The 14,819-nt window shown below is 41.9% G+C and overlaps 1 protein-coding gene across 1 annotated transcript in view; it reads left to right on the forward strand.

The window, feature by feature from the left end:
• The first annotated feature begins 3,174 nt into the window (after positions 1-3,174).
• Clnk (cytokine dependent hematopoietic cell linker) overlaps positions 3,175-14,819 on the forward strand; it is a 286,854-nt gene continuing 275,209 nt past the window's right edge. Inside the window, exon 1 of the mRNA XM_036200349.1 lies at positions 3,175-3,386. Within this exon, the coding sequence (XP_036056242.1) occupies positions 3,175-3,386 (212 nt within the window). The remainder of the gene's footprint in view (positions 3,387-14,819) is intronic.

Genomic DNA, 14,819 nt, shown 5'->3' on the forward strand with positions numbered 1-14,819 from the left:
GGAGGGATAGGGAAAGGGAAAAGGACGTGATATAATTAAATTTTAATTTCAAAAATTAGGAAAAAATGGTAAAGAAGGCATGAAAGGTAGTATAGTCCATGCAAAACCTATCCAGCTTTTTTCTAAATCACTTATTAAAGTTGTGTTGTGGAAAGAATGAGAGCTAGGACTACAATTCTCACATGTCACCTGGAGTCATTTTAGGGATGGATTTTAGAAACCAAGTCAGTATTTATTCAAGTCGTTTCAGGTCAAGGTTGAGATCTGGTTCAGGAGCTCATATGTGACTGTCCCACTTTTCAGGAGAGCAGCCTCAACTCCCTTCTGTTACCCAACAGCCACAGGCTGAGATCATTTCATCGACAGGAAGTTTCCACTCACAAAAATTATTATGCAAAAGTTATTATTTCAAAGCTAGAAAGCCAGTCCAGCTAAAATAAAATAATAACACGTGTCTTCCTTTCACTCGTTTTCAGCAAAGTGACATACGGCCAAGCCTCTTCTCTGTGTACAATCCATAATTCAAACACAAGTGCTGCCTGCTTCCTCATTAGCTAAATTGTATTCACTGCAGAAAGCAGCTTTCGGAAGCAGTATTGATCAGCGGGAAGTAAGATGGGAAAAAATTAACACAACTTGAAAAACTCCATTCTCTGGAGTGTAACTCGCCATCTGGGAGTGAATTATTAGGAAAGAGACAAGGAAGGAGTGTCTGTATATCACCTTTCCATTTCCATGTGCAAGTCAGCCCTCGTTAATCAGTTTCAATGGTGTAGAATCCGAGATCATTCAGAAGTGACCAGTGCGATTCTTACTGGAGAGAAGGTTTTGTGCCTAGCATTTACCTTGAGACCTTCAAGTTGCCAACTCAACCAGGTGTTGAGTTTAACTCTTCCACTTTAACTGTTTTGTATGTAACCCTGTCATAGTACCTGTGATGGTAATGTCTGTGTTGGACAAAATAGGCACATTTATTTCATTGTTTTAAATTCCCCCATTTCAATTACTTTGATAATTGAATGTCCCCCTTCTTCTTTTCAAATTAAAATTACCTTACTGGATAAGAATTTCCTGCTTTATCTTATGCAATATTTGAACATCAATGGTTTTTCTTCAACACGAGTAGCTAACAACTCTTTTTATTTCTTTTATTTGTGTGTATACATGGTCATGGAGTGGGGCTGCACATATGCCTGTAAGTCTATGAGTGCATGTGGTGTGCATACACATGTGTGCATATATACATGGAAGTCAGAGGTCAACCACAGACATCCTTCTTCAGGAAGCTGTTAGCCTTTTGTGTGAGGTTCTCCAACAGAATTTTTAGGATGTAGCTAAGGTGACTGGCCACCAAGCCCTGATAAACCACCACATAATCCACTGGGATTATATATGCATGCTGTCACACCTAACATTTTTACATGGTTTCTAGGGATGGAGCTCAGGGCCTCATGCTTGCAGAGCTAGAAATTTCCCACTGAGCTAGCTCCCCAGCTCCACTTTAAATAAGTGGTCAAGGTAAAAATGCAACTAAGTCCTTGTGAAATCCACCCCTCTACAAATTCAGACAAATATTACCACATTAAACATTTGTTAGTGAAGCTGCATGTTATCACTCTTTTTGTGTCTTCTAATAACTGAACAATTATCCCTCTGCCAGAAAATTAAAATAGAATTACACTCTCCTAAATCCATTATCCAAGTTATTTTTAATAATTTTCTATTTACTTGCAGTTTCAAAATTGTTTTTATATGACTGTTTGTTTGTTTGCTCGTATGTAATCAGTTCACCTCCTTAGATGAAGCCTAAATGGGCTGAATAAAGATGCAAATGGTTTCTAAAGAATATGAATTGACCCAAATAATTGAGAGAAAACTTGTAGTTAATGGGAAAGGGGCGCTATCAGGAGGCAGGAACAATCGTGGGAGGTAAATAGCATGTAATGAATCATTTTTTTCCATTCACGCTTATGTGTTTGTTATAAATTTCCAATTTGTTGTGAAGTGATTTCAAAATGAAGCTAATTATCAAATGTAGAGCAATGTTCTTATTGCAGTAAATAGTTAATATATCTCTCCATGTCAACACAGTGTGCTGGGGAAAACCAAATGAGAAATAAGACTCAAGTTGCTGCCCTCTGAGAGATGGATATGTGTTCTCGAGTGGAAAATGGAGAGAAGTAGATATTCTCAGCCTCTTTCCTAAGGCTACCGAGACAAAACAGAGTCATGGACATAAAAAAATATGAAGCTGTTTTCTTGAAAGAAACAAATCAAGGTGTCCTCAGGCCTGCAGCCCTCACTGAGGCCATAGAGGAGAAGCCTCCCTCCTGACTTCCAGCTTTGGACTGCCATAGCCACCCTTTATCATCATTACTGACAGCTGCATTCCTCTGCTATCTGCTACCATCTTTGCACAGGGCTGACCACTGCATTTCATGATGTCTTCTTATCTTATAGAAACGGGAGTCATTGGACTTAGGGCTCAGCCTAGTCTGGTATGACCTCATTCTTCCTTATGTATACACATAAACACCCCATTTCCACCTCAGAAGGAGACTCTAGCACGGGGAAGAAAGAGTAAATGTGACATCGGTTTTGTGGAACACAGGCTCTGAATACACTTTTGCCCTCTGGCCCAGCTGCCTTCCCCTACCACATTTTCTCTTCCCTCGGCCCAAACACCATTTACCTTGGTCACCCCAGGCTTCTTACTTCTGCAGGAATGCATGTTAGGGAATCCTCTATGCTCTGCCGAGATCAGTAAGTGGACCGTTTGTCTCCTCAGTTCCCACCGAGATCTCAAAGCTAGGATAGTGGGCTACTGTGCTCTTATATACCATAGATGAAGGCTAGGCTGAGCATACCTCTGCTACACCTGCTGAGAAGAGGTAAGCAAGCCCCTGACCCTTTGCACAAAGCTCCCCATCAACTTTCTACAAAGGAACCCCAGAAACCCATTAGACAAATTGACTGGAGAGGTTGTTTTGCTTTGTTTTGTTGTTGTTGTTGTTGTTGTTGTTTCCAAAAAGGAAATGTTATCCACTTAGAAGCTTGAGTGGAAGCATTTCTCTGCCTCTTCCCCGTGGAGGTGAGCACAGCTCTTAGGAGCCTCACTCTTCCCTCTGACTCGGGGCTCCACAACATGCAGTGAGTGATATCTGGTAAATAGACATGATCTATAAGGAGCAGGAGGGCACAGGACTGGTGACGGTGCCTGGCTGGAGAACACAGGCTAGCTGGCAACAGCACCTGGTTCAGCAGCACTTTCTTAGCAGTGCAGTGAGGGGCAGCTGGATCAGCCCTGACCCACACAAGCTCTTCAAGAGGAAGTCTGCCAGGAAAGTTGACAAGGACCAGAGCATCTCACCAGAACAAGGACTGAGGTGGGTCATAAGTTAGGCATTGGCCTGCTTAGCAAAGACTGCAGCAGTAAAACACAAGACACTATTCTAGAAAGTTCCCCAAAAACACTGATGACGGGAAAGGCAGTGTTTAAATAGGACATGCCAAAGAGCATTCTCAAATAAGGAAGGATGCCTGTAGCTAGCTACATAGATCTGTCCTGTGCTTTCCCCATTTACCTTCATGCAAGGTAGAGAGGAGAGAGGCAGTTAACTTTACAGTATTAGGGAATGTGATTTGGTCAGTTGATAGGATAAACTAGGGGGAGCTACGGGGATATCTATCTATCTATCTATCTATCTATCTATCTTTCTATCTACCTATCTATCTATCTGTCTGTCTGTCTGTCTCTGACCCTTCTCCTTAGCTTAAAACAGACTTCTTGCTCACTCGGGCCCTTCTCATGGTACTGGGTTCCCTGGGCAGATCAAAAAGGAATCCTTTAGGAGCAAAGTGTAAACTTACCCTATAGCTCCCTAAGAGTCACAGATTTCATCATCTAGTCAGTCTTTAGGTAGGTGTCAAAGTGCCATTTTACCTGTTATAAGAAGGAGGTGGGGGGAGAGAGAGAGAGAGAGAGAGAGAGACCTCCTAAGAACCACTAAAATAAGCAAGGACAAAAGAAAGAAAGGCTGCAGGCTTCTTTTTGTTCACCTAAGCCTATTGCAAGGCAGCTGGACACAGTTATCCTGCAGACAATGGGGGTAAGAATTGCAGACTACAAAAAGCCACTGAGTTTGGAATCCTTCATTACACCTTGGGTTTATGAATACAGCTAACAAATACACATCTAAGAAAACTTTCTGAAGATCACATGACTTGGGGGATGGGATAATGTGATGAGTTTCAGAATAGAGAAATGTTTTGCACAACACTCCATCAAGCTATTTCACAGATTAATTATGGCTTTTCATTTTCACATACTTTCTGTTACACCTATTCAGGTTTTCTACATAGGAATTTTCCTGTTGTTGCTTAAACACCTAAGGAGTTTGCTGGCCCCTCAGTAAAGATTTTCTTCTGTTAAGCAAACCATGAGTAATACCTTTCCTAGGATCATCCTTCTATGCTGGACTTGATGCTTTATCTACTGGATGGATTAGGTGCCTTGCAATGTGAAGGAAGAACTGTCTGTATTCCTTATTCATTCATTCTATCACTCACTTGTGTATCTATTATCTGCCTCCTGACAGCAAAGCATGAACTAGATAGGACAGAGAGAAACATAGTTCTCAGTGCCTTTGTGGGTATTTGTACATTTGAGAGGAAATATGGGCAAGAGCAGGCTGTAGGGCAGATGTTCAGTAGCAGGGTTGCTTTATCATGTCAATATTGGGTCAGATATGCTTTGCAGGCCATCTGAATTGGAAAAGGCTGGTAGAAATGCAATTGAAGGGGATATTGCAGAAAGATGTTGTCTATCAAGTACATGAGAGATTCATCTACATACGACATCTGTGGATTAGGATGTCAAAACAATGTATGGTATGTGCGTGCATGAAAAGGTGCCTCTCCAATATTTCAGAAAATGTGTAAAATACCAACATGTGAGTGTGAGTTCCCTGAGACTAGAAACATTTTCCACTCACTAATGGGTCCAGAACAATGGCTAGTGCATAATAAGAATGTGCTCCACTAGTTCTTATGAAAACCCAAATAAATGAATGAGATGAAGGGTAAGACGCAGGCAAAAAAATAAATAAATAAATAAACAAACAGAAAATCAGGCCTTGGAGAAAGTGCTTGACTTAGGAGTGGAACTCAGGGTTCTGGTTTCAGAGTCTTCATTCTTCTAGAATGTCCAAATACCTTTAAAAGGTAAAACAGTTGCCTATTGCAAGAAAAGAGGAAATAGGAAGTCCAGGATGCATAAAGTGGAGCAAGCATATCATCAGGTCAAATCTGCTTTTCTACTGCTGATCTCAGGCAATTGCTCTAAGGGAAACAGGGAGCTGGTGCTTCTGCCAAAGTCAGAGCAAGTGATCTTACTATTTAATCAAACATTGACATGCAGTGGAGGTGCTGAAGCCCTTTATCAGCTCTGTCAGTTTCACAAACACAAATTCACACAAAGCTCCCATACACAGGGTAGAGAAAGAGTGAGAACAGGAGGAAAAAGAAAGGAAAGAAAGACAGAAGGAAAATGCAGCTCAAACTTCCCTGAAGTGCTGTCTTTTGAAGCTAATCACACCAATACTTATACACACTTACCTTAATGGATATTTTGCTTGTATAATTTTAAACAATTACAAAGTGTCAGACAGTGGTTTTAATGAAAAGCTAATTACAAAAACTAGTGAAAGGTCACAGGAGGAATCTGTAATCTGTGCTCTTTGACCTCTCCCTCCTCTTGACTGAGTGCCTCAATCTGATGATTCTGGATGCATCAGTGATGGCTTGAAGGTGGTCCACAGGGAGGATTTGACCTTTCCAGAGCACACAGGTCAGAATAAAAAAAGTCAGGGCTCTGCAATGAGACAGAAACATAGCAGGCTCTAAGCACAGATGACAACCTTCAACTTCCCAGTGGGGAAGATTTCCTTACTCTTGAAATGTGCATGTCTCCACCTGCCTCATGAACAGGGGTATGGGGGTCTTTAGCTCTGAGGGCACATGGTGCACAGCAGTCATTGTGAGAGACAGTAAGGGCAGAGGGGTTTATTGTATGACATTGTAGTGAGCCTTGACAATGAAAGGTCCATGATTGTAGGTTCAATAATATTTCCCAAAAGACATATTGAAGTCATATGTCCAGTATCCATAAGATGGCCATATGGAAATGGGGTGGATGTAGATACTATAAAATCAAGATGAAGTCATTATGGTAGAATCTAATTTAATATGACACTGGACATGCTAGAAGACAGTGTGAACACACACATACACATACACACACGGGTGGGAAGAGGGCACTGAAGACAGATACAGTTGTTAGCTTGTTGTATCTAAAAACAACACAAAACTTTTAGCAACCTCAGAAGCTAAAAGAAAGGCACAGAATAAAATTTCCCCAAGGAGCTTCTGACACAGTATAATCCTACTGACAATTCCTTTTGACTTCTAACCTTCAGAAAAGAAAGCATCCATTAGTAACTTAGGAGCTAGTGAGATGGTTCATCCGCTAAAGCACTTGTGCCCAAGCCTGATGACCTGAGCTTGATCCCTAGGAACCATAGGGTAAAAGGAGAGAACTGATTCCTGCATAGTGTCCTGTTACTTCTGCATGCACACTGAATCATGTGTGCCCCTCATAACAACCTCAAAGGAAGAAAGAAAGAAAGAAAGAAAGGAAGGAAGGAAGGAAGGAAGGAAGGAAGGAAGGAAGGAAGGAAGGAAGGAAAAAAGGTAATAAAACATTTTAAATTCTATTATTTAAAGCTATCTGACATCGCAGCCCTTTATGACTTCTGTTAAACTAATATCTATAGTCTATTTTTCATTACCATAATTAAATAACTAAGGCAAGCTAACTTTACAAAAAAAAAGGGGGGGGGGAGCTTGCTTAAGCTAAGAGTTCCAGAGGTTCAAGGCATGGTATTAGCCTCAGAACCATCTTAACTCTATTACATTAAGGTGGGAGTATGTATATGAGGGAGACAGCATATACCCAAACAGGAAAGCAGACTGTTACTCAGGTACCCCAACCCCCTGTGAGTGTGGTGCCCCTAGTTAACCTAAAGACCTCTTGTTTCCTAATATCCTGACATGTGAGCCTTTGTGGGGCAAACAAACACACATATACAGATGGGCAGATTGATGTTCTAGCAAAAACCACGTGAGGCTCATGATCCAGGCAGTAAGCTATGATGAGTACAGAGCTCCCCGACCTGGGTCTGGCTTTGTTTTGGGGTTCCCCAATCATGCTGACCTATTAGCATTTCTTCCTCCTTGTTTCTATCTGATGCCTAGGCTTCAGATTCATTGCCCACCTGACTTTTGAGGCCATTCCACTTCCTTCTAATCTTCCTGACTGACCTTGTGTATTTATTGAGCCCTGATGCCAGGTATTCATGGTTCAAAGCTCGGCTTCCCTAAATATATGTCATGTGGTTATGATTGAACTAATGGATGCCTTCCTTTCTCATAACTACAGAATTCTACACCATTTTCCTTTTGACTATTTTGTGAGGTCATCTATGTAAAAAAGTAACCCAGAAAACCTATTTCAGACTGCTTAAATGACTTTCCCAAGGTTAAATAGGATTTAAAAAATACCTGAGATTTCTAAATAAATCTTTTTTTTTTCCTGTCTTGATCACAACTCATACATCCTTTTAAAATTCAGAACATCTGCATTGTTCTCTAGGATACAGTACATGGAGGTGCATGTATATTTCTTTCCAGTCTGAATTCAAGCTTTCCTCATTGTGGATTCTCATTTTAAATCATCAGTCACCACCTTCTAAGAGAAGGAAATAAAAAGGGTAAAATAACAATTGTAGTGGTATTTGCTCCATCTGTGACCTTGGGGTCATATGCCCCTTCTCCCTGCACCTGCCAGCAAGGTGGATTCACTCCTGGTCAGATCAGAGGACAACTTCAGCTGTCTACTCCATTCTGTATTTGTGAGTGTATTTCCTCAATTTATGTCTTAGTAAATTCCTAGTACCCATTAAATGGACTCATGTGGATTGATCATAATAAATAGGCATAGAACCCATGGAAAAAGATGGCATGTCACGAGCATCTGGATTACCCTGTTTGAAATGCACTACTGCGGTTTGTGTAGGGTAGTTTTGAAAGAAATAGTCAAAAAATTATCTAAGGTTAAATAATCAGTGTGAATGTAGCCACGTGTAGCAGATTCCAGCATTCAAAGGGAGGTTCTACACAGGATGGAGGTAAATGTTATAAAATTAAAATTAATGAGAATACGTTTGACATTCACATGTTAGTTTAAATTAATGTGAGTATAAAGAAAATGGCACATTCCCATGTGAAATGGGAGATGGGGGAAGAAAGGATGGTACTTGAACTGATTTCTTCTTTGTGTCTGCAGGCAGCATGGAGCCACTTCTGATGCCCTTTGTGTGTGAACTCAAACTTGCTTTACAACAGGAGCAAGCTTTGTAAGCCTTCTCTATACCTCTCCCTCCAAGGTTTTTGTTTTGTGTGTTTGTTTGTTAAGTCTGCCTTGTTTTCTGTTGGTGCTGAGAACTAGTCCCACATTGAAGCAGAAATCATATAACAAGGTGGTGAATGAAAAGGCGAAGGCAGAGAGACAACAGCCTAGCATTTGCATGTGTCCCCATGCAGCTTAGAGACACTGAGTGTCTCTGGCTTTTTCAGTCTCCACTTCTTTATTTCTGCAGCTAAGAGAAGAACGCTACCACAGTCCTCGAGAAAGAACCTCATGCAGTTAAGTGTGCTGCAGTGCCTGGTAAATGCACAGTGTGTCTCTCCACAGGAGCCCCAGTTACAAGCAATGGCAGATGCTTAGAGAAAAGGCTCCTAAAGGGGCCCTGTAAGGTCAATATGTCAAAGACCTGTATGAACTCCCAAGTTTATCGTAGTGGTGCTCACAAGAGCCAATATACGGAATTAGCCTAAATCCTCATCAAGAGATGAAAAAAAAAAAAAAGGTTCTTCATCTGTAGACAGGATGAAAACCCTATCGATTGCTACAGCGTACATAAGCATCTAGCACAGAAAGACAAACACCACAAAATCTCACATGTGTGGAATGTAAAACTAGAGAGTACATAGAATTAGAGGGTAGAATGGCTGGGGTGGCTACTGGGGTGAGGAAAGGCAACATGTTGGTCAAAAGATAAGTAATTACAATTAGATTGGAGGGCTGTGTGGAAGGGAGCAACCACACAGAGTAGCCACCAGCATTCTGGATGGTATATTTTATTCTTGAAATTGTGGAGATTGCTATTACATGTTCTCCCAGCATGATCACCACGTGAACTGATCCATTTTTTCGTTAGCTTAGATTTAACCATCCCACAATGTATATATACTTCAGAGCTCAAATGAACCATAAAGACACAGAATTTCCTCAATCAAAAAATGATTTTAAAGGATAATCTGGGCAGCTCATTCACTTGGGGCAGAGGCAGAAATTGAACTCATGTGTAAACTGGTGACCATATCCTGAAGTCTGCTAAGAAATCCGCTACTGCCATCAAAGAACCAGAGAAAACTGCCCCATCAGCTGGTGTATGCTTACTGTGGCCCTGAGAAGTCCTACTTGACCACCTCCAGATTTCCAAGAAGCTCAGTTCAGTCCCATTAAAGAAAAACTCTAAAGCTCTCATGTCTGGCCTTAGGCAGGGACCATTCTGACCTCCCCCTTCCTGCTCCACTGAATCTCACAGTAAGACACACTCTTTATCTCATATAATTTAACCATTTCCACACTAGAGGATAACGCCAGAAATATCAGCCTCAGAGAATTCTCTCCTGAGAATTCTTCACCTGCCCTCCCTTAACCAACTCAATGGCAAGCTTATGAGACGGAAAAGACTGGATCATTACCATGAACCTATGACAGAATGAGGACCAGCAAGGGTGTGCAGTAAAAGTCAGTGCACACAAGTGGAAACAGGATTCAACATTCAGTTTGGGGACTCTTGAAGAGATGAACAGACAGTGGCCCAGAAAGTCTGACGCTAACTGAAAGAATTGCTCCTGGTGTTAGTCACTGTTAGGCTGCTGGGAAGAACTCAGGTCCTGACTCAAGAAGAAGATGAAGCTTCAGATATAAAATAAATAAGAGTGAAGAGATTGCATTGGCCAGAGAGACATACACTTTAGAGCCATTGACACTGGAAGCCTCCTGGGAACTTGCTGAAATCTTCAGAATCCACTGGGCTCTCCTTTGACCTTAAGGGTCATAGGACCACAATTGATATGCCTCATGCACAGGAAGGGCACAGTGAGGAATATAGCCCTTTTGGGCTAATGGGCAAAGAGCTATCTCTCAAAGAATGCTATATTCAGGGGCACAGATGCTCCTGGCCAGGACCTAAACTAGGGAGTGAAAAAGCACTGTGGCCTGTGTAAGCATGTCCTCAGGCCACTTCACAGGCTGAGGCTGCTCAAGTTCCCTCTTCTCAGGTAGGACCCTGGAGCCACCATCTGTTTTTGACACAAGAACACATTTTCAGGCCTTCTCAGGATCCCTAAACACAAACTCTGGGACAGACCAGACTGTCAGTGGGGAGATGAGAGCCAAGCAAGAAGACAGTCCACATATGCCGAATCTTATGGACAATGACTGGGTCCCCATGCACACTGCACCCATGTCATCAGGAAGACATCACCCAACTATAAAAACAGAATAGAGAAAAAGAAGAGGATGGAGGAAGGTTGGGAGGGAAGGAAGGAGGGATGGAGGGAGACAAAGAGAGAGAAATCATAAAATTACAGCTGAGTAGGCCTCTGATCTTAGAAAGGTCTAGATAAAGAAGAGCTTTTGAGGAACCTCCAGTGAGGCACAGAAGGAGACAGGGTCCATAGATGGCCAAGACAGCCCAAAAGGACCACAGAAGGAAACTGGGCCTTCTTAGAACTGTCCCTCTCATTCTGGATGGGCAACAGCTATCCAGTGATGATAGTTAGAGAAATTGTAAGTTAAATGTGAGCTGGATGATAGTTTCAGAAAGAGAGAGACAGAGACAGAGACAGAGACAAAGAGAGAGAATACTGCAATTCAACACTGGAGTCAGCACCTAGCCTTGATTTCAGTACTAAAACTCTGTTGTTTTCTGTCTTTGCCACAGAGGGAACTCCTTCACCCCTTGCTGCTGGTGAGCTGGGTATAAAATAGAATTAGCATAGCTGTCTCCCAGAGAACATGTTGGATTCCCAGGCCATTACTGGGAGTGGTTTAAGTAAATATAGTAGTTAAAAATAAAAAAGAAAAATACAGCAATAAAAATAAACATAAAAATGATGAAGTCCATTTCTTAAGATTTGGGGGTGTTTATATTTTTTAAAGGAAGCTGGGCAGACGGATGCAGGATCTAGATTTTGAGAGCTGGTGAGAAAGCTAGAGAAGCAACATGCACAGTGTTTAAGGAGTCAGCCAGGTTCCAGTACAGGACTCAGCTCTTCTGTTTTCCTGACCATGTATGACTGACCTAAGTGCTCAGAGCCTGATTTCTCTGTTTGTAGTTATGGCTGTATTGTGCTAGGATGCTACACATGCCAACATAAAGTCCTTGTAGCCATTATATGAAGGTTAGTTACATTTCATTACATATGTGTGTGTGCACATGTGTACACCTCTGTGTGTGTGTGTGTGTGTGTGTGTGTGTGTGTGTGTGTGTGTGTGCAGGGAGGCCAAAGGAGGATGTCAGGTGTTCTGCTCTATCATTTTCTGCTTTATTCCCTTGAATCTTGACCTCGATGAACTTGGAGCTTGCCATTTATTGGCTAGACTAGCTGGTTGGAGAACCCTAAAGGATCCCCCTGTCTCATTAGAACCCTAAAGTGTCTCTCCTTGCTCCAATACAAAAGTTATAGGCATTCATGGTCACACTAGCATTTTACATGGATGCTGGGGATCTGAAGTGAGGTTACAATGTCTAGGCAGCAAGCACCCTTACCCATAAGCCACCTCTCCAGCCCCTTGTTATACACATTAGTGATCTATTCCAACTCATATTGAACACCAATGGGCTTTGCAGAGATGAATGCACTCTTCACATACTCTTGAGGTTCTCTGTCTATAAATGTGGGGGTTGGTACTGCCACATGTTTTATTTCTCTATTACAGAGATATATTCCATGTTTTCCTTAGGAAATAGCTTTCTGAGAATGGAGATGAATTTATGAAGTACTAAGGTATCACTTAAGGATAGCCTAATCTTGTTTTCCTAGGTTTTATTAAATGCATCTGTTGGCCAAGTCCCAAGCCCAGCACTGGCTATTACTGGTACAGTTTCTTGGCTACAACACCCAATGGCTCATATCTAAAAGTCTGTCCTCTGATAGAAGAGATCACTTGACCTTCAAATACCAGAGAATCCTTGTCTAAACCTGGTGCCTTTCAACCACTAAAAAGCTCCGCTTTGATCTGAGCAGGATTTTAATTACAGGGAAAAGGTTATTTCTTTAATGAGTTCCAGGTTGGTATCCAATCTCTGCCTTTGTAGGAGAGTGGGTCGTGTGTGACAAGTACCACCTCTCATCTCCATGGCAGACTTCTGCTTCCTCTCATTGCCAGCCACGCTGCAAGTTCCTTGGACATTTCCCCAACCCAGAGGGAGTCTTTTAAATCTGGAGAAGAGAATATTGCAATTCCTTGGCCCATTTCTTGGACCTTATTACACACTTGGTACATAGTTTGAGAGGGAAAAACCCAGTTTTATAAATCTGCCAAGAGAATAAGATGCTTTTTCTTTTTTTTAAGAAGGGAGGTTTCTTTGTTCAGATAAATCTGATTCATGAAGAGTTTGGATGCTCCTTTTGAGAGTCTCTCCTGAAGCCTTATACTTTTATATTTTATTTCTTCATGTATCTCTGTGCTTAGGTAAGGCCTCATATTCGCAGGAGTCTGAACAACGCATAAAGAACACAGGACATAGTCAAAGAAGAGAAGGGACAGAGGTAAGGCCCAGGCCTTTAACTGAATAAAATCTCGGATGTGCAGGAGGAAATTAAATTTTCCTATTTGCAAGATCAGCCTGACTCAGTGTGGAACTGGTGGCATGTGGTAGGACCCTGTTGCTTCTACTTCTCTCTCAGTCTGCAACCTTGGGCCTCCTGAGTCAAAGAAACTATCTGTTGGAGTATGAGGTAAGTCCTTCTAATCTCAGCCCCCACCACCCCCAAACACACAGCTTTCCACTCTGCACCTGGCATTTAGGCTTCAGCCCCCTCCTTGTTGACATTGTGTACACAAGCAAATGCACTTTGGCAAGCCCAAGTGTTTTTTCAGCTGAAATGATGGCGGTTCAATTAGCTTCTCAGTTTGCATAGAAGACTCAGTCAACACACTGCAAGGCAAACATTGGCAAAGATGGGAAGTTACCTCCTCACTCATTTCAGAGGTGTTTTAAGCCACAGGGTGGCTTCTTGGTCCAGCTGAGGCAGAAGCAGCTTCAGGATTCTTAGAGAAGGGAGGGCATTTTTCTGTGGAGTGTGAACTTCAGGCTCTTGCTTATCCAGACTCTAACTGCCTCTAATAACTCTTCTTTTTCCATTTGACATTTATCTTATTCTTCATTTATATTTCAAGTTTATTCTCAGATTGCTCCCTCCTGTGGAGCCATGTTTCGACAGAAGGTAGAAACAGTCTCTTCAGTCTCAGGTCCTCAACTGGAACATTAGCTGCCCAGAAGAAAAGTAGAAATCCAAAACTCATGGGAGAGTCAAGGGCTGTGCCCAGACTTGGTTCCATGGATGGCTGGGAAATAACAGAGTCCAGAGTTTGACTCTAGATTCAACACAGGGAAATGTCACTGGCCATCTCTGATCCTCAGCTTGTCAGGAAGAAATAAAAAACCAACATTATTTCCAGAACTGAGGTGAGGTGTGGTGTGGGTGAGAGCAGAGCTTTTCCTGTTTTCTGGATTGGAGTCCTCTCTGATGACCAGTTAACAGACATCAAGGGACCAAAGGACAAAGATAAAACCAGACAACTGCCAAGTACGCACTGGTGTCAAGCCCTGAGTGAACAGTTTGTCTTATTTCTCAGGGGTGGTCTATTGGCCTTTCTAAGAGTTAACATGCTGACATTTTTAACTAAATGTTTATTGTACAAAGTGAAGGGTTCATTATGACATTTCCATACATGCATATGACGTACTTTGTTCAGATTCACTCTCTTGATGATTCTTTCTAGTCTTCCTCCACCTCCCCCTACTCCCTCTCTCTGTCTTTGCTCTCCACATCCATAAGAGTCCACCTTTTACTTCCATGTTCTTTTCTTTCCCTTAGATTCCACACATGAGGGAAAATGTATGGCACTTGTCTTTGTGAGCTTCACTTCACTTAGCATGGTGATCTTCAGTCCCATCAGTTTTCTTGCAAATAACATAATTCCATTCCACTTTATGGCTGAATAATACTCAATTGTGTTTATGCACCACAATGTCTTTACTTATTTGCAGTTTATGAGCACCAAGGCTGATTTCATAACTTGGTTATTATAAAAGATGATAAGCATGGGTATGAGTCACCTCAGTAGTAAGCTGGTGTTTCTCCTTTCTTGAAATAATAATTAGTCTATGTGTCTTGCAGGTTTGGAAATCCACCCTTTGCAGATCAAGCTGGAGTGAGGCTGATATTTCAGGCTGACTCCTTGGTTCTTTCAAGTGTCTGACCTTGTGTTTATATGAACCTGGGGCATTACCTCCTGAGAGCTTCCATCCTACATGCCCATCTGCCTAGCCTTCATGGCTGTCCTGAGCCCTGTCACCTTGGCTTTCTGGAGCTACCCAAACAAATGACATACTGAA

This window comes from Onychomys torridus, chromosome 10, assembly GCF_903995425.1.
Source record: "Onychomys torridus chromosome 10, mOncTor1.1, whole genome shotgun sequence".
Taxonomy (NCBI): domain Eukaryota; kingdom Metazoa; phylum Chordata; class Mammalia; order Rodentia; family Cricetidae; genus Onychomys; species Onychomys torridus.